This window comes from Anser brachyrhynchus (genome assembly GCF_964034855.1).
Source record: "Anser brachyrhynchus genome assembly, chromosome: 24".
Lineage (NCBI taxonomy): Eukaryota > Metazoa > Chordata > Aves > Anseriformes > Anatidae > Anser > Anser brachyrhynchus.
Genome location: NC_137717.1, coordinates 7,513,263 through 7,536,087, shown reverse-complemented (window position 1 = coordinate 7,536,087; position 22,825 = coordinate 7,513,263). Strand labels below are relative to the sequence as shown.

General features: G+C 42.5%; 1 protein-coding gene across 2 annotated transcripts in view; it reads left to right on the top strand.

The window, feature by feature from the left end:
- KDM1A (lysine demethylase 1A) overlaps positions 1 to 22,825 on the top strand; it is a 54,468-nt gene that overhangs the window by 22,219 nt on the left and 9,424 nt on the right. For both annotated transcript variants that reach the window (XM_080566776.1, XM_080566775.1), the window contains 10 exons: positions 700 to 794; positions 4,788 to 4,930; positions 5,839 to 5,929; positions 6,925 to 7,059; positions 12,177 to 12,250; positions 13,551 to 13,662; positions 14,047 to 14,179; positions 14,923 to 15,110; positions 15,528 to 15,642; positions 22,167 to 22,294. In XM_080566776.1, coding sequence (XP_080422902.1) covers positions 700 to 794; positions 4,788 to 4,930; positions 5,839 to 5,929; positions 6,925 to 7,059; positions 12,177 to 12,250; positions 13,551 to 13,662; positions 14,047 to 14,179; positions 14,923 to 15,110; positions 15,528 to 15,642; positions 22,167 to 22,294 — 1,214 coding nt within the window. The remainder of the gene's footprint in view (positions 1 to 699; positions 795 to 4,787; positions 4,931 to 5,838; positions 5,930 to 6,924; positions 7,060 to 12,176; positions 12,251 to 13,550; positions 13,663 to 14,046; positions 14,180 to 14,922; positions 15,111 to 15,527; positions 15,643 to 22,166; positions 22,295 to 22,825) is intronic.

Genomic DNA, 22,825 nt, shown 5'->3' with positions numbered 1-22,825 from the left:
TGCATCTCTAATGACAAGAAGATATTAGTGTGGCTTATATTCCCTGTGGGTTGAACTAACATTCCAGATTGGTCAGTTGGCAGAATCAGAGAACATTGCAAAGCTAACTTTGCAAAACTTTTCCCAAAGGTTTGCTTTGTAATGTAAATCCATGTCACTTCCTCTCCCCTGTATGCCATTTCCTTTTTGTGTCAGTGCTTTCCCTATCCTCTGCGATATTTACAGACTTTGATGCTTAGTGATTTCTGCCTTCCTTGTGTTTCTGCATGGAATCTCTCAGATTTTCTAATATCTTTATTTACACATCTTCCAGGTAGACTTGGTGTGCATGGTTCATCTTCATACATTGTATTTACTAGTGTTGCTTGCTGATGCTCCACTATGTTTTTAGGGACTGAATTCTTAATGTTACATGTCAGCAGACTCATAAAGCTCCTGAATTTACTGTGCAATTGCAGAAACTTTCCTTTGTTCTTCAAACACTCTGTGGACGTTTTGAAAACATGCTTATAGCTATAAACTCTTGATCTTGCTAAGATTGCTGCCACCCACTTTTGTAATCAACACTTTTACAATTGTCCCTTAAGTGTTGGTGGGCAGGTGTTTTTTCATTTTAAAGTAGTTTATAGTGTGATTTTTTTTTATTTAATTGCAGACAGACTTTTCAGAAGTACTCTAACTGTACAAAATGTTTTCCAGGAGGAAATCCTATGGCTGTAGTCAGCAAACAAGTGAATATGGAATTGGCTAAGATCAAACAAAAATGCCCACTTTATGAAGCAAATGGACAAGCTGTAAGTCTGATACTATTTTCATAAATCTCTTAAAAAGAAATAGTATCTCAAATGTATTTGTTTTCTGCCTACTGATCAAGCACGAGATAGCTTCCAGGAAGAGGGGGAGGTAGTAATGAAAGCATGTGCCCTCTTGAGGCACTGTAGTAGTATTTTAGCATATCTGCACTTGTTTTTCTAAAAGATGTTTTTTCAGGTGAGTTTTTAACTTTGAGATATCAGAGATTTTGTGGAAACCAAACTCCTGTTTGTTTCTCCCTCCCAGTCCAATTACTTTTTTTCCTTATGCAGTTGTCTGTCTCTCTCTTCCTTGAAACAGTTGTCTGCTGTGCTGGGCCTCTACCTTTTCACAGAATCACAGAATTGTTTAGGTTAGAGTGAACCTCTAGAGGTCATCTGGTCCAACCCTTCTGCTCAGGCAGGACCACTTAGAGCCACTTGACCAGAACCATGTCCAGACAACTTTTGAACATCTCCAAGGATGGAGGCTCTACAACCTCTCTGGGCAACGTTATATGGTGTTCTATCACCTGCACGGTATGGAAGTGTTCAGACAAACTCTTGTGCTCCGGTTTGTGCCCATTGCCTCTTGTCCTGGCACTGGTCACCACTGAAAAGAGCTTGGCTTGTCCTCCTTGCACGTTCCTTGATGGTATTTATAGACATCGATAAGATCTCCCTGAGCCTTTTCTTCGCTAGGCTGAACAGTTCCAGCTGTCTCCACCTTTCCTGCCTTTCCTCATAGGAATCATAGAATGTCCCAAGTTGGAAGGGACCCACAAGGGTCATCGAGTCCAACTCCTGGCTCTGCATAGGTCTACACAAACATTCAGACCATATGTCGGAGATTGTAGTCCAAATGCTTCTGAAACTGACAGTCTTGGTGCTGTGACTACCACCCTGGGGAGCCTGTTCAATTGCGCGACCACCCTCTGGGTGAAGTGCCTTTTCCTGATATGCAAACTGAAACTACACTGTCACAGCTTGACTTCATTCCCTCAGGTTCTATTGCTGGTCACCAGAGAGAACAGATCGGCACCTGCCCCTCCACTCCCCCTCGTGAGGAAGCTGTAGACTGCGATGAGGTCTCCCCTCAGCCTCCTCTTTTCCAAGCTGAACAGGCCAAGTGACCTCAGCCGCTCCTCATACGTCTTCCCCTCTAGGCCCTTCAGCATCTTTGTAGCCCTAGGATAGATTCTCTAGTCCCTTAATCATCTTTGTAGCCATTCACTGGCCTCTGTCCAGTATCTCCATGTCTGTCTTGTACTGGGAGGTCCAGAACAGGAAATACTACCTCCAGGTGAGGCCTCAGCAGTGCTGAATAAATATGGCTTAACTTCCCTTGACCTGCTAGCAATGCTTTGGCTAGTACAGCCCAGGTTGTTATATACAGATAGCCTTCTTTCTATTGCTGGCTCATGTTCAAATTGGTGTTCACCAGGAACCCCTATGTTCTTTTCTGTTAAGCTGCTTTCCTGCTCAGCAGCTCCAAGCATGTCCTTGTACCTGGGGTTGTTCATCCCCAAGTGCAGGACTTTGTACTTCTCCTTGTTGAACTTTGTGAGGTTCCTATTAGCCCATTTTTCCAGCCTGTCAAGGACCTTCTGGATGGCAGCATGACTCTACGGTGTATCAGCCACTCTTCTCAGTTTTGTATCATCTGCAAACTTGCTGAAGGTGTGTATGCTCTGCCCTGTCATTAATGACAATTGAACATAACTGGACCCGCTAGTTACTGGCCTACAACTAGACTTTGAGCCACTGATCACAACACTCTAGGCCTAGCCATTCAGCCAGGTTTTAACTCACATCCATGTCTGCCCGTCCATGCCATGGATCAACAGCTTGTCTATGAGGATATTATAGGAGACCTGAAGTGCGGGTAGAGACTAATCTCTGCTTTCCTTTCATCTATCAGGTTAGTCATTTCATTGTAGAAGTTTATCAAGTTGGTCAGGCATGACCCCCCTTTGGTGGATCCATGTTTGATTACTCCTGGTATCTTTCTTGTTCTTTGTGTGCCTGGAAATGGTTTCCAGGATTAACTACTGGGTGCCTCTGTCTCACATTGTGATGACTCACTGTTTATATCTGATGGCCCCATGTGGCTTAGAGTTGGGTGGACCAGTTTCATTGTTTGTAGGCACATTTGGCTTCTCAGTGTTGGTGGTGGTGAACCTGTTTTGTACTTCTAAGCCCTTAGGTGGCACAGGTGTCTTCCATTTGGTGCCAAAAATCACCAGTTTCCATCCTTCGTCTTCAAAGTTTATGCTTACTTCAACAATGGGCACAACACTGTCAGGGTCTTTCATGCAGTTGGGGTCACAGGCTTTTCAAGCAGTAACAGAGAAGATCCTGTTTACTTATATTTCTTTTTCCCTGAATACTGTGCAGCCTGCTTTCTTCCTCTGGTTAATCTTTCTGCTTGACAGCGTAGCTTCACCAAAATGGCACATCTTCTGCGGGACAGGACTATCTTTCCTTGCCTCAGAGAGAGGCCCCAGGCATTCCCTGCACTCAGGGACCTGGAGGGCTGCATCTGCCATCTGAAGCTCTGTCTGTGATGAAGTCTTCACCCTATCAGGCATAGCTCCTCTAACACTTGTGGGTGGAAGGGTCTGCACCATGTTACCACCATATCTGAAACTGCCACAGAGATATGTATTCAAATGTGGGCCCTGTTCTGCACAAGCTCCTGCATTTGTTGGCTGTTTCTGCACTTTTGTTGTTGCTGCTACTGTTTTTCCCTGAAATAAGTCCATTCTGGCTGTTCTACTTATCTCTTGAATTATAAAGAAATAACTAATCACTGCCAGCTGGTTGAATGCATGCAACAGTTCAGAAATAGCATTCTTGAACTGGGATTCACAATCTTAATTAGCTTTATTTCTGTCCTCTGTAATGTCTGGCTCCATGATCTTGTATACATCTGGCTCGCCTAAGTTGTCCCTAATTTGTTTTTTCCCTGCTATTGATCTCCCTTCACACACTCTGCGGCTAGGAAGAGAGACTTTGAAGGCCTGGGAGCAGAACTTTACCCATGATGACTGAGACAGAGAAAGTGAATACTTTAGTCTTCTCCATGTCCATTACCACAAGATTCCTACTAGGTTCAGCAGTAGGTCTTTGTAATCCTTGATACTTTCTTGTTTTTGCTGCTGCTATGTCTGAGCTCTTTTGCTTAACATCTCAGTTTTGACTGGCTCATTTCTGTTTTTTGTCATGCTATCTCTGCATGCTTGGGCAGTGATTCCTCATTCCTCACAGATGGCATGTGTTGTTAAAATAGATACTTAAGCTTGAACTTGGAAGATGGAGCTTTAAATGATCGTCACAATTACCATCAGTTTCTTGAAACTGGGGCTCTAATTTTAAGTTTCAGTTTCTTTTCAGGAGAGTTGCCCTATACCTCTTTATCCAGTAAGGATGTTATGAAAGGGACTGTTGCTGAACTCACCTTCCAATAAGAAAATCTTTGTGTGTCCATACATTGGTTTGATTTCATTATAGAACAGAAGTTGGTTATGGTCATCATTTGCCAGCTCTTCTTGTAGCTCTTTGGTCAGACATCCTGGCAAAGTGCTTTTATGTTGTACAGACATCAGTGTCTGACCATCTGAGAGAGCTAAGGGGATTAAATTTATTTTTATAAGTGCCGGTCTGAGCCACTTTTTTGTTACATTCTTGAAGGTTCACCCTAGTTAAGGACAAGTCATATGTTCGTACAGTGGTGCCCAGAAAAAATGTATCTGCACCCAGCCTTGCTCATTCCTCTGATTTGAGGAATGGTAACATTTTGAATTTTAGGTATGAGGTGGTGTGAATTTAGACTGCACTAGAGAAAGTAATATATTATTGCTGTGGTTTCTGTTAAAATGTTCTCTGCTACTCCAGTGTCCTGTCTGAGACAGGCTGAGAGCTTTTGTGACCTATATTTTCTCTCCTTACTTGTGAATAGGTTATCACAAACAAACTTTCTTCTTTGACTTCTAGGTTCCAAAAGAGAAAGATGAAATGGTGGAGCAAGAATTCAATCGTCTGTTGGAAGCCACCTCCTATCTCAGTCATCAGCTGGATTTTAATGTTCTCAATAATAAGCCTGTCTCCCTAGGTCAGGCTCTGGAGGTTGTCATACAGTAAGTGACTTTGTTCTTCACAGTAGAATTTCCTATTTTACAGAGGATTATCCAAAAGAAATATGAAATAACTGTGACGCTACTAGCTGTTTGGCTGCTTCTAGGTTCTTGTTTACATGTTTCTTGTTTAAAGTAGCAAACATTTTTGTTAGAAAGCTTCCTGACAGTCACTGCTACAGTAACTGATAGTAGATAATTGACTTAATGTGCATTGGTGTACTTACTACCTACTTACTAGGCCTGGAGCCTCTTCCCTGTGAGGAAAGACTGAGACCTGGGTCTGTTCAGCCTTGAGAAGAGAAGACTGAGAGGGGATCTTATTAATGTTTACAAATATCTGAAGTGTGGGAAACGGAGGGATTTGGCCAACCTCTTTTCAGTGCTTTGTGGTTACAGGACAAGGGGCAATGGGCAAAAAATGAAGCACAGGAAGTTCCGCACCAACATGTGGAAGAACTTCTTCACAGTGAGGCTGACGGAGCACTGGAACAGGCTGCCCAGGGAGGTTGTGGAATCTCCTCCTCTGGAGATATTCAAGGCCTGTCTGGATGCCTACCTGGGCAACCTGCTCTAGGGAGCCCCTGCTTTGGTGGGGGGGTGGACCCAATGATCTCTTGAGGTCCCTTCCAACCCCTACAATTCTGTGATTCTGTGATACTCCAACTGAAAGGTTATGGCATTTATAATATGTTTTTTAATAACATCAGGCGACTTAAGGCTTGTGTTTTAGCCAGTCAAGTATCAGTTATTTACAGAAATTTTTATGAATTTTCAAGTTCCTGTACTAGTATTTACTTAAAATATCCTATATGCTTGTACGCATTACACCAATGAGTTTATAATAATGAGCTTTCTTAATACTGCTAGGATTTTATACTGAGCTGACTCTCACTTTTTGCCTATTATAGATTGCAGGAGAAACATGTGAAGGATGAGCAGATTGAACACTGGAAAAAAATTGTGAAAACACAGGAGGAATTGAAAGATCTTCTTAACAAGGTCAGGTTTTGTTCAGTGATGATGATTAGAACAGGAAGCTAGCTCTACCTTCCTCTAACGGTGGCAAAATGTTCCAAAACAAACCTGAACAATAAAAAACAGATGCTATTAATGCTGTTCTTAAAAATATCTGTTCATTTAAGGCCTGCCAGGAAGCACTGTTATGACAAAGGAGCACCAAAAACTTTTTAAATTCACGCTGCATTTCTAACCTTCAAAACTTTTTCTCTTCCCTTTCAGAAATAATTAGGGAAAGTACCTAACTTTTTACATAAAAGGGCAATAAGTACTGCAAAAAAATCTTTTAAAGGAATTCGTTTAAGTAGAGAGCTAATGTAAAAGTTCAGTAGTTTTCTCTTTGTTTGAGAGGATTTTGTCCCCATATGTGAAGTGGAGCACGTGTTTGAGCAGAAGACTGTAAAATGTCAATCTGGGAAAAGAAAGGGAGGAGACAGACATGATCAGTGTTGTGTCATAGCTTCCATTAGAGATGTTGATAATGACTAAGGCTCTTGGAGGGGAGGCAGGGGGAATAGTATTTTATAATGTTTCCTTTGCTCACCATTGGGAATAACTGTGAAAACACTTTGAAAGTTAAATGCTTGGAGGAGAGGATAATCAAATCTGTGATTTGTAGTGTAGAAACACTGTTTAGGCCATCTCTGGAGTCCTGCTTAGAATGTTTTTGGTTGTAGTAGGTAGGATCTTCTCCACGGAAGTTTCTCAAATGAAAGATGTCTGAGGACAGCTGATCTTATTTTTCATTTGCAAGGTGTTTTGTTAGAAGTCATTGATGTTGGGTTTAAGCATGTTATTTAGAAGCTGGTTGTATCTATGTTGGCTTTGTGGAGGTAGAATTGCATATAGGTAACATCTGGAAATCTCTGGTATAATGGCATACTTTGAGATGAATATCCATTTTACACAGTAACTCATATGAAATCTACCTACTCTCCTTATTTTCTTTTTCCCTTTTCCTACTGCACCTTAAAAAGATGGTGAATTTAAAAGAGAAGATTAAAGAACTCCATCAGCAGTATAAGGAAGCATCAGAAGTGAAGCCACCTCGGGATATTACAGCAGAGTTCCTTGTGAAAAGTAAACACAGAGATCTGACTGCGCTTTGCAAGGTAAAGGACGATGTACATGCGACATTTAATCATAGAATCAGAGTCATAGAATATCCTGAGTTGGAAGGGACCCACAAGGATCACTGAGTCCAACTCTTGGCTCCACGCAGAATCACGCAGGAATCAAACCATATGTCAGAGAGCATTGTCCAAATACTTCTTGAACTCTGACAGTCTTGGTGCTGTGACCACTCCCTGGGGAGCCAGTGTTAGTGCCCAACCACCCTCTCAGTAAAGAACCTTTTCCTATTTCCTAATAACCAGCCTGAACGTCCCCTGTCACAGCTCCATGCCATTCGTTCCCTTGAGTCCTATTGCTGGTCACCAGAGAGAAGAGATCAGCACCTGGCTCTCCACTTCCCCTTGTGAGGGAACCACAGGCTGCGTTGAGATCTGCCCTCAGTCTCCTCTCCTCTATGCTGAGCAAATCAAGTGATTTCATCCACTCCTCATACATCTTGCCCTCTAGACCCTTCATCTTGGTAGCCCTCCTTTGGATGCTCTGTCCAAAACTGCACACAGTACTCAAGGTGAGGCCACAACAGAGCAGAGCAGGACAATCCCTTCTCTTGACCTCCTAGCAATGCTGTGCCTGGTGCTCCCCAGGATACAGTTGGCCCTTTTGGCTGCCAGGGCATGCTGCTGACTCAGATTTCACTTGCCATCAAGCAGAACCCTCAGATTCCTTTCTGCAGGGCTGCTCTCCAGCCTCTTGTCCCCAAGTCTGCACGTATAGCCAGGGGTTGCCCCTTCCCAGGTGGAAAATCAGCACTTGCTCGTGTTAAAATTCATGAGGTTAGTGATTGCCTAGCCCTCTAACTTGTCAAAATCTCTCTGCAAGAGCTCTCTACCCTCAAGGGAGTCAACAGCTCCTCCTAATTTAATGTTGTCTGAACATTTAAGTCAGTGGTCTCTGAAGACTTCAGCAACCAACTAACATTATCCGATATAAATGCTCACTCAGATACAGCACTCTCAGAGAATGTAATAGGGCATAACTCTGGGTTATAATACTGATAATAAAGCTGTATTTAATATCTTAGTTACCTGTCCTTTGTGTTCTTGGTGGAGAGTATTAACATTTTGAAGGCTCAGGTTTATGTATCCACTGATGCTGGATCACATCAGAGAGCATTTAACATGTTGAAGGCTAAGTTTTAGGTCAGACTTGATTGTAAGTACTATTTGGTCCCACAATAGTCTGGAAATAAAATCTGTATTTGAAGAGAGATGCTCTTTCTCTAAGATGAAAAAGGTGGTTTCCTGAGTAAAAGTCTTCTCTCTATCCAAAGACTTTACACAGCTGTATCTTGACAAGCCAAGTGTGTGTGTGCCTTAAAAGGAAGCCCTAGAAACCCTTCTTTCTATGGTAAAGACACTCTGTTAACCTAGGTCAGATGGAATCAAAGATCTTTTTTCAGCTGCTACTTCATTAGAAAATTAAAAACCTTTACTTGGAGCCCAAATGTGTTTGGGCTATTCTATAGTCTTGTGGATATTTCTTTTCAAGTCTATTTCTTGTCAGCTAGAAGAGTATAGCAGATCTTTTTCAACTGGTAATACAATCCAGAGCATTTATCAATGTCACATGATGCACTGAAAAGTCAAAATGGCTTCAATGGGAAAGAAAATTCAGGTATTTACTGGGCTTTTAGTAAAGACCTCCCCCTTCTGTCCCTGGCCCACCCATGTCAATACAGAAAAGTACTAGTAAGTCTGTTGTTGTACAAGATTGGAATGTGTGTTTTTGTTTTCCCTTCTGGCTAGGCCCTGAATAAGTGGGGATCTAGGTTCTTATGCAGTGAAATTGAGAGAAGACTTCTACATTCCTTTGCAGTTCTTTCATGATTTAAAAAAAAAAGTGAGGAAAGTATTGGTTTTATAATCTGGAAAGAGAGCTCATTTTTTAAAACAAAGTAAGGTAGCACTAGTTTGTACTTCATCTGTAATCCCGATCAGTATGCATACAACGTGTGTATTGTCAAAACATACTTTTAATTACAAATAAGTACATCATTCCCCCCCGCCCCTTGCTCAGTTTCATGCTTTCTTAGTGTTGAGTAGCGTGTCAGCTACGTGAAAAGTAACAGAGTAAATAGCACCCTGTCCTGTTCTGAGAAAGTATACTTTAATTAGTGAATCTCATTAAATATACTCATCCTTCATTCGCTAAGTACTGGTTAGCTATTCTTTCATCTCGCTATCACCAGCAAAGCTTACTACTGCATTTTGGTACTTCAAGTCTGTGTGGAGTAACGTATCTAGATTGTGTGGCCATACACCATGGCTAGTAAGACTACATAAATCTAGGATGGAGTTTCTTGACCTTTTCTTTGCTGTCGTTAAATGACTTATACAATGCAAATATTTTAAAATAGGATTCATATCTTCTCCACATATGAATGAAAAGTTCTAGGCTTGTAAGTCAGCCATTCATCATGCTTCTTAAATGCTTGTTTTAGGCTGAGTGTAGTTTGTTCTTTCTCCTCTTAGCTAACAAAGGGAGATAAGATTTAAAAATTTAGCTGAGGAAAGTCAATTTTATAGTTGGATGTTGAGATTGTATAGCATAACAAGTAGATTAAAAACACCACAAGAAACTGGAAGCAAGTTCTTTTTATGCTTCTTTTAGCCTTCCCCTTCTTTTTGTTTTTAGGAAAACATTTTTCTTTAGTTCTGGGATGTGCAAAATGACCCTGGCAAAAAGGCTCTTAAGAGAACGAATGTGTTCAAAGTAGGGAGCAAATAAAAAAATCTTATTCCAGTAAGATTGCTTCTTTTGTTTCTTCCTTTTTATTATCAAAAGGGTGAAGCCAAATCCAACTCAAGGAATTTTAATACAAAAAAAACCTGTAACCATTGGCTGTAATTATTTTTATATGTATTTTGAAGAAATGTTCTGATGCAGGAAACAAAACCTTATCCATGCAGTAGCTGAAATGTTTTGGATTTGGCTGTTGGATGTTCCACGTAGATGTTCAGAAATGATAACAAGCCAGGTGCTCCAGCCTTCTAATCATCTATGTGGTCCTCCTATGGACTCATTCTAATAGCTCCATGTCCTTCTTGTGCTGGGGGCCCCAAAGCTGAATGCAGTACTCCAAGTGGGGTCTCATGAGAGCAGAGGGGAAGAATCCCCTCCCTTACCCTACTGGCCACGCTTCTTTAGTGGCAGCCCAGGATACGGTTGGCTTTCTGGGCTGCAAGCACACGTCTGGCTCATGTTGAGCTTCTTTGTCCACCAACACCCCCAGGTCCTTTTCATCAGGACTGCTCTCAATCCATTGTCTGCCCAGCCTGGTTTTATGGTTAAGGTTGCCCTTATGCAGATGCAGGACCTTGCACTTGGCCTTGTTGAACTTCATGAGGTTTGCACCGGCCAACCTCTCAGGCCTGTCCAGGCCCCTCTGATGGCATCCCTTCCCTCCAGCATGTCAACTGCACAACACAGCTTGGTGTCATCAGCAATCTTGCTGAGGGTGTACTCAGTTTCACTGTCCATGTCACCAACAAAGATGTTAAACATCACCGGTCCTGGTACTGACCCCCCTGGGGAGTATCACTTGTTACTTATCTCCACTTGGACACTGAGCCATTGACCGCATCTCCATGAGTGTGACCATCCAGCTGATTCCTTACCCACTGATTGGTCCATCCATCAAATGCACATCTCTCCAATTTGGAGACGAGTGTGTTGTGCAGGACAGGTGTCAAATGTTTTACATATGTCCAGGTAGATGATGTCAGGTGATCTTCCCCTATCCACCAAGGCTGTAACCCCATCATAGAAGGCTACCAGATTTGTCAGGCATGATCTGCCCTTAGTGAAGCCACGTTGGCTGTCACCAACCACCTCCTTCGTTTCCATGTGCCTGAGCATAGTTTCCAGGATGATCTGTCCCAAGATCTTGTCAGGCACAGCAGTGAGACTGGCCTGTAGTTCTGCAGGTCTCTTCCTTTTGTCCCTTTTTAAAAAATGGGGGTTATGGTTCCCCTCTTCCAGTCAGTGGGAACTTCACCAGACTGCCATGACTTCTCAAATATGATGGATGAGATTAAGATAGGGAGATTGCTCAGCAGTTGCTGTGATGAGTAAAACAGTGTCAGGGAAGATGAATTCATTGCTAATTGATAAGAGTAGGGCAGTGAGAAGTAAAAACACATTCCCTGCACTCCACTTCTTCCCCAGCTCTGCCTGGACTCCTCTCCATGGGCTGCAGATCTGGCCTGGTAGTCTGCTCCATTGGGTTGCAGGTGGACAACCTGCTCCACCATGGTCCTCTCCACAGGCTGCAGGGAAATTTCTGCTGTGGCACCTGGAGCACCTTCTGCCCTCCTTCACTGACCATGGTGTCTGCAGGTCTGTTTCTTTCCACTTCTCATTCTTCTTTTCCAGATGCTGTTGTGCAGCAATTATGTCCTCATGTAAATATTCTCTCTGAGACACAGCCCGTGTCTCTCAGTGGCTCAGCTGTGGCCAGTGGCAGGTCCCTTTTGGAGCTGGCTGGACTGTCTCTTTAACATGCAGCACCTTGTGAAACTTCTCACAGAGGCCACCCCTGCAGCCCCTTGCAACCAAAACCTTGGCATGTAATCCCAATGCAGAAAGAAAATGATTTTATACAATTCTATTGTAGGTTTGTTTGTTTGATGGAATTCTGGAGGAAAATTTAACTAGATCATGTCTTTGCTTTTTGTAAGGTTACATCTGCCTTGGAAAACTCTACATTTAATATTAACTATAGTTTTTTAATAGAGAAATAAGAATAGAAATAATATTGTGTAGTACGAAAGAGCTCGCAGTACTGTAAGAACACTGAAAATTCTGGAACTATTATGGATCTTTATGTTCTTCAGATGTGAGCATGCTAAAATTTCAGGAATTTAAACACTACTTTTTTCTGCAGTGCAACGTAAGTTTCTGCATACGTGAACAGCAGAAGGGCAAAATAGGTGGATTAAATGTTGAAAAAATAAAGGACTTGATTTGGATTCCACTGAAGCCCATCAGTCTTCCACTTACGTCTCTTATAATTAATCCGGTTTGATGCTACATGATGTCTCTAAGTCCTTTTGAATATGAACTGATTTTAATGTTAGCTTTTAATCCTATTTAGGAGTATGATGAATTGTCAGAAACACAAGGAAAGCTGGAGGAGAAGCTACAAGAACTTGAAGCCAATCCACCAAGGTAAAGATATGAGCTATAAAAACGAATACTTACGAAAGCTGGAAGGTTTTTTGTTTGTTTTACTTCACAGTATATTAAAAAAAAGTCATGTTTTTCTTTTAATTATGGTACCTCGCACAAACATGAAGTATGAGTTCCCTCAGTTTTAGAACTTGTCTTTCTTGGTTGTAGAAGTCAGAATCATAGAATATCTTGAGTTGGAAGGGACCTACAAGGATCATCGAGTCCAGCTCCTGGCACCACACAGGTCTACCCAAAAATTCAGACCATATGACTAAGAGCACAGTCCAAATGCTTAAACTCCAACAGGCTAGGTGCCTGGGGAGCCTGTTTCAGTGCATGACAACCCTCTCAGTGAATAATCTTTTCCTGATACCCAGCCTGAACCTCCCCTGTTGCAGCTTGACACCATTCCCTTGGGTCCTATCACTGGTCACTAAAGAGAATATATTGGCGCCTGCCCCTCCAATCCCCTGTAGACCATGGTGAGGTCTCCCCTCAGACTCCTATTTTCCAGGTTAAACAGGCCAAGTGATCTCAGCTGCTTCTCATAAGTCTTCCCCTCTAGGCTCTTCACCATCTTAGTAGCCCTCCTCTGGATACTCTCCAACAGTTTCACATCCTTTTTGTACCGTGGTGCCCAGAACTGCACACAGTACTCGAGGTGGGGCTGCACCAGTGCAGAGTAGAGCGGGACAATCGCTTCCCAACTAGCAATGCTGTGCTTGATGCACCCCAGGATATGGTTGGCCCTCCTGGCTGCCAGGGCACGCTGCTGGCTCATGTTCAGCTGGCTGTCAGCCACAACCCCCAGATCACTCTCTGCAGGGTTGTTCTCCAGCATCTCATTGCCCAGTCTGTACACGTGACTCAGGCCAAAAGAGGGTGGTTCTTAGGATGTATTACAGCAGTAATCCTTGCTGTAACCAGTGTCTGATCTCAAGAAGCCTTTCAGATTTGAAATCCCTGTCAATGATAGCATACCTACTCTGCTTATTTTGGTATACTGTGGCAGATTATAAGGATGTACGTTGTTCTGTATGACTATACTACTTTTTTAGTCTTCTGTATTTATGCTACTTAAGACGTGATTTATTTAACAGTCTTTATTTCTGAAGTTATGTTTGTAGCTTCATTTAGCGTGTTATATATGAGTCCTTCTTTGAAAATGTGATTTTGCTGTTTTTTGTCATTTTTTAAAAATTTCTCTTCTAAGAAGGGACTGAAACAAGTTTTCAAAAACAGTGCATTTGCATTCTGCTCTGGCAAACTAAATGTCTTTTGTATTTTTTTTTTCCAGTGATGTCTATCTGTCTTCAAGAGACAGGCAAATACTTGACTGGCATTTTGCAAACCTAGAATTTGCTAATGCTACACCCCTCTCTACACTTTCACTGAAGCACTGGGACCAGGTAGCTAATTAATATATTTGTTCAGTGATATACTAAAAACTTATGCTGTATTTATTTCACTCTCATGGAAGTTCCTCTGCGTTAATGGTTCTAAACTCTTGAGTGGTATCTGCTTTTATGCAGATACTGTTCTCTTACATGGCTGTTATTTGCTGATGAAATTCCAGGAAGCTTTTTATTAGTGCTGAAACATTCTATAATAATGCTGTCTCCTGAAAGCTTCTGTACTTATTACTTGACTACTAAAATAAGTTTTCAAATTCATCAGACTTACCATTTGAAAGTTTTAATTGAAAACATTTTGCTACTATTCAGAGTTGCTGATTGTCTATTGAGTGATGTGATTTTGTTATAAATGCATGCTTTTATGCATCTTTGTTTCAGGATGATGACTTTGAATTCACAGGCAGTCACTTGACTGTGAGGAATGGATATTCCTGTGTGCCTGTAGCCTTAGCAGAAGGGTTGGATATTAAATTAAACACAGCGGTTCGACAGGTTCGCTATACAGCTTCAGGTACGTGAAACCACCTCTTGAAAGCCGCTCTGAGGAAGTATAATCATAGAAATTCAGTGCTTCTGGTTTGATCTTATAAAACCTTTCTATTGTATTTTAGGTTGGAAAAAGCCACATTTCTTGTTGCATTTAATTGTGTAGGAAGCTTCTAGGGATTAATAAATCTTTAATATTTTTTGCTTGTTTCTGTGGCTGCTTTGAATCCATCCTTTTTAGCTGGATTTACTGATACATAGGTTCACTTCGTTGGGATTGAAGATTTTGGACTAAGAGGTCTTGGACTGCTTAAGGTACCACAGGCTCTGGTATTAGAAGTATAACTAAATATAAGATGGACTCAGATGAATGGAAGGAATACACCTTTTCATTGTTCTTCAAAACACTGGGCTCAAGAAACTGTCAGCTGGGAGAGTAACTCAGTGATAGGCTCGTTCTCTACTTGCTATTTAGTTACGCATATATTTAAATCTCATTTATTAGCCTAGATTAACCTTTAGCCTAGTGTGGCCATCCTTGGATGCATTGTAAATTCTGCTTTTTGGTATTCAGCGATGTGGCCAGTAAGATTTAGTTGCCTAGAAGCTACGTAAAGCTTGTGTAATGCTGTCTCTGTAACCTAAGTGTTTTGTGATCTGGATTTATTTTTATGGTAGTTCTTAAAAAATTTTTAAAATTCTATGTTGAGGCCTTTATAAGGCCTTTTACTACCCAGCCTATTAAATGACTTTCTCTCCTTTTTCCAGGCTGTGAAGTGATAGCTGTAAATACCCGATCTACTAGCCAGACTTTCATTTATAAATGTGATGCTGTGCTATGCACTCTTCCCTTGGGAGTATTGAAACAGCAGCCTCCAGCAGTACAGTTTGTGCCACCTCTTCCTGAGTGGAAAACTTCTGCAGTGCAGCGTATGGGATTTGGCAACCTCAACAAGGTCACTTGGTCATTGAGGGAACTGCGGGCAGACCAGGGCATGCAGCAGAAATGTTTATGGTGTATGAGAGGAAGGATGGATGAGAGGGAAGGATGTATCTTCCACTCCTGTTTGCTAGACTTTGATGCTGAAAATTATTGGAAGAACCGTAAAGGACTTCTCTGTATCCTATATAATTTGTAAGCAGTTAAAATTTGCAAGTAGGTTGACGTGGTACATATGTTGTAGCTTGCTAAACAGGTTATTAACTTATGAAACGTGGTAAAAGTGTACGTTTTTATGTATTAAGCATATGCAGTATATATTCTCCAGATTTTCCTTCCTTGACATTTCTAGTGATGCAAATCAGTTGATGTAATTGTCTTTATTTTTATTTTTTTCCCTGAGCTCATAAGTCTTTTGATTCTTTGTTTATAGGTTGTGTTGTGTTTTGACCGTGTCTTCTGGGATCCAAGTGTAAATTTGTTTGGTCATGTTGGTAGCACCACCGCAAGCAGAGGAGAACTTTTCCTGTTTTGGAACCTGTACAAAGGTAGCTCTGATGCATTTCTACTTTTGCCAGTGTCTTATTTGTATGGTTTCAGATCTAGAAAAGAGCAGTTCTTAAGATGTTGTTAGTGTTCACATATGGATATGATGAGAAGGTAATACTTCACAGAATCACAGGATAGTTTTTGTTTGAAAGGACCTTAAAGATCATACAATTCCAACCCCCCTGCTGTGGGCAGGGACAGCTTCTGCTAGACCAGGTTGCTCAAAGCCCCGTCCAACCTGGCCTTGAACACATCCAGGGATGGGTCATCCACAACTTCCCTGGGCAACCTGTTCCAGTGCCTCACTACCCTTATAGTAAAGAACTTCTTTCTGATGTGTAGTCCAAATCTGCTCTCTTTTCATTTAAAGCCATTACTCCTAGTTCTATCATTACACTCTTTGATGGAGTCGTCGTCGCAGCCCCCCTGCTTTGCTGTAGGCCTCCTTTTAGGTACTGGAAGGCTGCTGTAAGGTCTCCCTGGAGCCTCCTCTTCTCCAGGTTGAACAACCCCAACTCCCTCAGCCTGTTTTCATGTGAGAGGTGCTCCAGCCTCTTGATCATCTTTGTCACCTTCCTCTGGTCTCATTCTAATAGCTCCATGTTCTCCTTGGGCTGGGGGCCACAGAGCTGAATGCAGTACTTGAGACGTGGCCTCACCAGGGCTGAATACAGGGGGACAATCACTTCCTTAGTCCTGCTGTACACGCTATTCCTGATACTAGACGGGATGCTGTTGGCCTTCTTGGCTACATGAGCACGCTACTGGCTCATACTCAGCTGTCTCTTCACCAATAGCCCCAGGTCCCTTTCCAACTGGCAGCTTTCCAGCCACTCTTCCCCCAGCCAGTAACATTGAATAAGTGCGTGAAATGCAGGACCCGGCACTTGGCCTCATTGAACCTCATACAGTTGGCCTGGGCCCATTGGTCTAGCCTATCCAGATCCCTGTGCAGGGCCTACCTACCCTCAAACACTCGCTTCTAACTTGGTGTCGTCTGCAAACTTATCGAGGGTGCACTTGATCCCCTTGTCCAGATCATTGATGAAGTTATTGAAGACAACCGGCCCCAATACTGAACCCTGGGGTCACCACTAGTGACTGACCTCCATTCACCTCCTTAACTCCATTCACGATGACTCTTCAGGCCTAGCCACCCAGCCAGTTTTTAACCCAATGAAGAATATACCCTGTCCAAGCATTGAGCAGCCAGCTTCTTCAGGAGAATGCTGCGGGAAATGGTGTCAAAAGCCTTACTGAAGTCTAGAGAGCAGCCTTTCCCTTGCCTACTGAGTGCTTCACCTTGTTGTAGAAGGAGATCAGATTCAGAACATGCCTTTGATAAACCCATGCTGACTGGGCCTGATCGCCTGGTTGTCCTGTAAGTGTTGCATGATGGTCCTCAAGATAATCTTCTCCATGAGCTTCCCTGGCACGGAGTTGAGACTGACAGGCCTGTAGCTCCCCAGCGCCTCCTTCTGGCCCTTCTTGTAGATGGGCATCACACTTGCTAGCTGCCAGTCAACTGGGACCTCCCCTGATAGCAAGGGCTCTGCTGATAAATGATGGAAAGTGGCTTGGTGAGCACTTCTGCCACTTCCCTCACTACCCTCAGGTAGATCCCATCTAGCCCCATAGGCTTGCGTACATCTAAGTGGAGTAGCAGGTCTCCAACCATTTCCTTGTGGATTATGAGGGTTTCATTCTGCTCCCTGTCCTTATCTACCAGCTCACTGGTCTTAGTACCTAGGAAACAACTGGTCTTGTTGCTAAAGGCTGAGGCAAAGAAGGCATTAAGTATCTCGGCCTTTTCCTCATCTCTTGTCATTGTTTCCCCCCACATCCAATAAAAGATGAAGATTCTCCTTAGTCCTTCTTTATTTGTTTATCTATTTATAAAAACAGTTTTTGTCTTTGACAGTAATAACCAGATTGAGATCCAGTTGGGCTTTGGCCCTTCTATAATTTTTTCCCTGCATACCCTCACAACATCGTTATTGTCCTCCTAGTGGCACACTCCTTCTTGTAAAGGTCATAAACCCTCTTTTTCTTCCTGAGCTCCCTGTTTATCCAGGACTATGGGTCTTCTATGCCAACTCACTTTTTGGCATGCGGGGATGGCCTGCTCTGATGTCTTTAGGTTTACTTACTTGAAGAGTGTCCAGCCATCTTAGACTTCTTTGCACTTCAGGACTGCCTCCCAAGAGACTCTGCCAACCAGCAGACTTTGGCCTGTTAAGGAGGCTCTTCCAAAGTCAAAGGTGGCAAGCCTGCTCTGCTCCCTCCTCACCATCTTCTGAATCTAGAACTGCACCATTTCATGATGACTGCAGCCAGGGCTGTCCCTGAGTTTCACATTTCCCCCCAGCCCCTCGGTGAGAATGAGATCCAGCATAGCACCTCTCTTCATTGGCTCTTCTATCATTTAGATAAGGAAGTTGCTATCAGTGTATTTCAGGAACCTCCTGGATTGACTATGCCCTGCCGTGCGGTGTTGTCTTTCCAACAGATACCGGTGTGGCTGAAGTCACCCATGAGAACCAGGGCTTGTAAATGTGAGGTTGCTTCTATCCGTCTATAGAGGGCCTCATCTACTTGATCTTCCTGATCAGGGGGGTAGCAGATCCCCACTACAATGTCACCTGTCCCTCTTCTGCCTCTTATCCTGACCCATAAACTCTCTGGCAGTTCCTCATCCATCTCCAGGCAGAGCTCCAGGCACTCCAGCTGCTCAGTGACAGAGAGGGTGATGCCCCCTCCTCACCTCCCCTGCCTGTTCTTTCTAAAGAGCCTGTATCCTTCTATCTTAACACTCCAGTCATAGGAGCCATCCCACCACATCTCTGTAGTGCCAATGAGGTCAGAGGCCTGCAGGCATGTGTATATCTCTTAACTTCTCTTGTTTATTTCCCATGGTACACGCACTAGGACTATGTGCACATGAGACTGTGAGGAGCAGGATGGATTGAGGTTCCCTTCCCCCGGCAACCCTAGTTTAAAGCCCTTTTCACCAGCCTGGCAAGCCTATGACAGAACATGCTCTTCCCCATCTCTGATAGGTGAACCCCAGCAGACCAGGTTTCTCAAAGGGAGTCCCATGGTGTAAGTAGCTGGAACCCCTGTCTGTGGCACCAGTCCTGCAACCATCTTGATTTGCCAGATCTGACTGGCTCTTTCAATCTTTCCCTACCTCTTTGACCTGTGCTTCTGAGTCCTTTACTGCTGCTCCTAGGGCTCTGTAATCTTTCTTGACACTCCTCAGACTGCTCCTGGCTGCATCACTGGTGTCCATGTGAAACAGCAGCAGCAGATAATAGTCCTTAGGCTTCATGAGGCGTAACAGTCTCTTGGTGACATCCCTGATACAAGCCCCTGGTAAGCAGCAGACTTCCCTCAAGAGTGGATGGGGTTGGCAGATGGGCATCTCTGTACCTCTCAGAAGAGTCTCCTACTAGTATCACCTGTCACCTTTTCTTAGTAGACTAATTATTACATGAGGAGCAGAGTGGGCTTCCTTACTCAGCTCAGCCTTCCCTTCAATGAGTCTTTCCTTTACAGCCTGCAGAGGGGTGTAGTGGTTCTGTAGGGGCATCTCAGGCTTTAGGGGAAGCCTCTCCCTCCTGCTGGTCCTTGTGGTTACGAGTTCCCACTCTTTGGAGTTATTTGCCCCCCTCCTTTCTGTGAGAGCCGATGACGGAGTTTCGGGCTGTTTGGCCATAGGCTGTTGGTCCCCTGCAGTCTGTACTAGGAGGCAGCTTTTGAGTTCCTCATCAACCTCCCTGATACTGTGCAGCCTTGTCACTGACTCCTGCAGCTCAGCCACCTGCTGCAGGAGGTCCTCCACCTGTTTTCCTGTAGGGAAGACAAATGGAAGCAGAAAGCACCACTAACTTGTAAACAGTTGCCTGGTAAATTAGGGCAGAACATGGTTTGCCAGTGCTGTGAATTCCAGGCTATTTCTGTTAAATTGTATTACTTCCTGTCAGGTCAGGTGGCTGAAATGGGAAAAATCAATTACTCTTTCTTGTGGATAGGTAAGTGGTAGTTAACATGATTGCACTGCAAAATACTGTTGTAGAACTGACTGCGTTTGTGTAGGTATAGTCATTTATTTCTCTCATATTCTGAATTCTAGATTTCTGTAGCCATAGTGTTTTCGGCAGAGACTACTTAAACTGATAGAACAGATTAGAGAACACTTGTTAATCCAGAAACAAACAAAAAAAGGCATAGAAGGCTCACAGCACATACATTATTAGTTCTGTGGAAGTTCTTTAAAGGGCTTTTGTCAGGAGATCATTTGAGAAAGGTTTAAAGACTAGGTGGCTTTATGGCAGGAATGGAGAGAAACTCAGGTGAAATGATAGCATGAATTTGTGCTGCTGTTGGGTGACCTGCTGTAGCTTACTCAGGAATTCTTCTGATAGTTTAAGTCTAGTTCAGGTTATGACCTCTCAGAAGACATGTAGCCTCAGGAATTCCGTACACGTCCTGAATCAGATGGCCTCTTTTCTTGGTGCCCCTTTTCTCCAGCATGTTGTTGGATATGTTGTAAGTGCATATACACACTTTGAGATGGAGGGGAGCCTGGTACAAACATCCAGACAGTACAGATCAGTGAAACTCTGGGCAGAAATGGTCAATGTTTTCTGGAAGTGCAATGTTTTCTTGACTAGTATTTCAGTTTTTCTTGGGGACACGATGAAAAAGATGGGCACTTTCTCTTTCATAATCTCACAGTTACTCACTGATCTCAGGCTAAACCACGTTTTCTGCTTGATGTTTGCTGTCAAGGCTCATTGACTGCCATAAGGAGAAAACTTTTTCTGGAGCAGTGGCACATACTCATCATGCAAGAAGCTTTTCTGATCAACCCTTTGGTATTTTCAGCAAAATATTTACTGTTCTTCTGCTATAGCTTTCTACTTTTCTGTCACAGTTCTAAATTAATCCAGGTGACCTCATAGCAACATTTCAGATCTGGTTAAATGCTTACAAGATAGGATATTGTGCCTTACAGTTTCCTTAAAGACACAATTTTCATCAAAATATTTTTGAGTTGTCTGAATCCAAATTTTCATGAAAGAATTCACTGGAAGATGCATTTTCAGTATGTAGTTGTTACAGCAAGAAAATAACTGACTAAACTGCTGAAGAGGTCTGAGATCTCATGTCAGAAGTGGCAGTGTAGGAAAATCTTTACTGCTTAACTGGCAAAAACATTTCCCAAAGCCTGTGGATGATATGAAACGAGGTTTGTGGTTTTTTTCCTTCAATAGAGTTAATCTCTAAGATGAGCAATCCTATGTCTGTCTTGTCTAATGAACTGCTTCTAGTCCCCAGAGGTTCTGAGTTTTGAAGTGTCTTAATTGTAGCTTGATTAGTGCAATTTTCTTTGTAATAACAGCCTTACTAGTCTAATTTCTTCAGAGTTTCAAATGTTTTTGTTTCTAACCAGAAAATATTGGGTCTTCCAAACTGTATATCAGAACTAAACTTCTCCTTATGGAGGGGTAGCTTGATGGGAATGTGTACCAGGAGATCTCTGTAAGATCTCTGTATATACCAGGAGATGAGGAATTCACCAATCATTCTGGAAACCTGTACAAAAGTTAAAGCCATGTTTTTAGTAAGGACTTAACTTCACACTTCAATATGCTTGACATCTGTTTTTAGGTGTAGTATTTCCTTTGCTATACTTAGGAGAGTTTATAAGTGAGGAGAATGATCTGATGAGAACTGTGAGAGAGTTATTAACTGTGCTCATGTCTGTCATTTATTGTAAATGCATGTTTCTAGTTATTGGGTTGTTTTATTAGCTCTTTGATACTTCCTAAGATTTTCATTGAATTTTTGAATACCAAAAATGTAATCTTAGTCTTAACCATAGCAAGCCAGAGATGATAATAGCCTCATCTATTCATTTGTTTGTATATTCTGTAATTACATTAACTTCCTTCACCACAGCATCACATTGGCAGCCAAGTTACTTGATATCTGTCCTTTCTGACTTCTGAATTCTTCTCAAAATTGCTGCTTTTATGGATGTTGTGATGCTTTTCATAGTTTTGGCTCAATTGTGCATTGGAAATCTAAATAATTTTTGAGTGATCTACTTATCCTGAAAATTTCACTGCTGTGCTGATATTAATCATTGCTAAAGTTAATCATAGTTTTTCGGTTTTCTGTCAGATTGTTTGGTTGTTAAATCCTAGTGGAAATTTATGTAAAACTAGTGATGCTTTCCTAAAAGAAAATCCTTCTTCTGTCTTTCCTAATAAGTATGTTAATTTTTAATATATCAGTTGTCTTGATAATTCCAAATAGTACTGCAGTGTATATTCATTTATTTTCATCTCGATAAATTGACACAATGGGAGAAGACTGAGGACTGCTTCTGTTGGATTTGTTGTTGTTTTTTTAACCTAGTAACTTAGCTGCAGATAATCAGACTTGGCCGATGAAAATGTTATATTTCAATAATTCTTTTTTCTTCTCCCCCACCCCTGTCTTCCCTGATTAGCACCAATTTTATTGGCCTTAGTAGCAGGAGAAGCCGCAGGGATTATGGAAAATATCAGCGATGATGTCATTGTTGGACGGTGTCTCGCCATCCTCAAAGGCATATTTGGCAGCAGCGCTGTGCCACAGGTTAGTACAGGTAGTTTTCCTTCACTGGGATTTTTATATACTACATTAATATAAAAAGTACACAGTAACTTTAATATACCAATTGTTTTTGAGCATTTGGTCTGTCATAAGTTGGACTGCTTACGTATGTGTTTTTCATGTAAGGAGTAGATTCCCTTCATTTTCTTTATTGTAGAATAATTGAATGTGACTTTATCATCAGAGGGCTGGAGCACCACTCCTACCAAGAAAGTCTGAGAGCTAGGGCTGTTCAGCCTATAGAAGAGAAGGCTCCGGTGTGACCTCGTTTCAACTTCTGGAGTGTGCCCAGAGAAGGGCTGTGAAGCTGGTGAAGGGTCTGGAACACAAGTCTTATGAGGAGTGTCTGAGGGAGCTGGGGTTATTTAGTCGGGAGAAGAGGAGGCTCAGGGGAGACATTGTTCTCTACCTGAAAGGAACTTGTGGGGAGCTGGGGGTCAGCCTCTTCTCACAAATAACTAGTGATAAGATGGTAATGGCCTCAAGTTGCGCCAAGGGAGGTTCAGGTTGGAA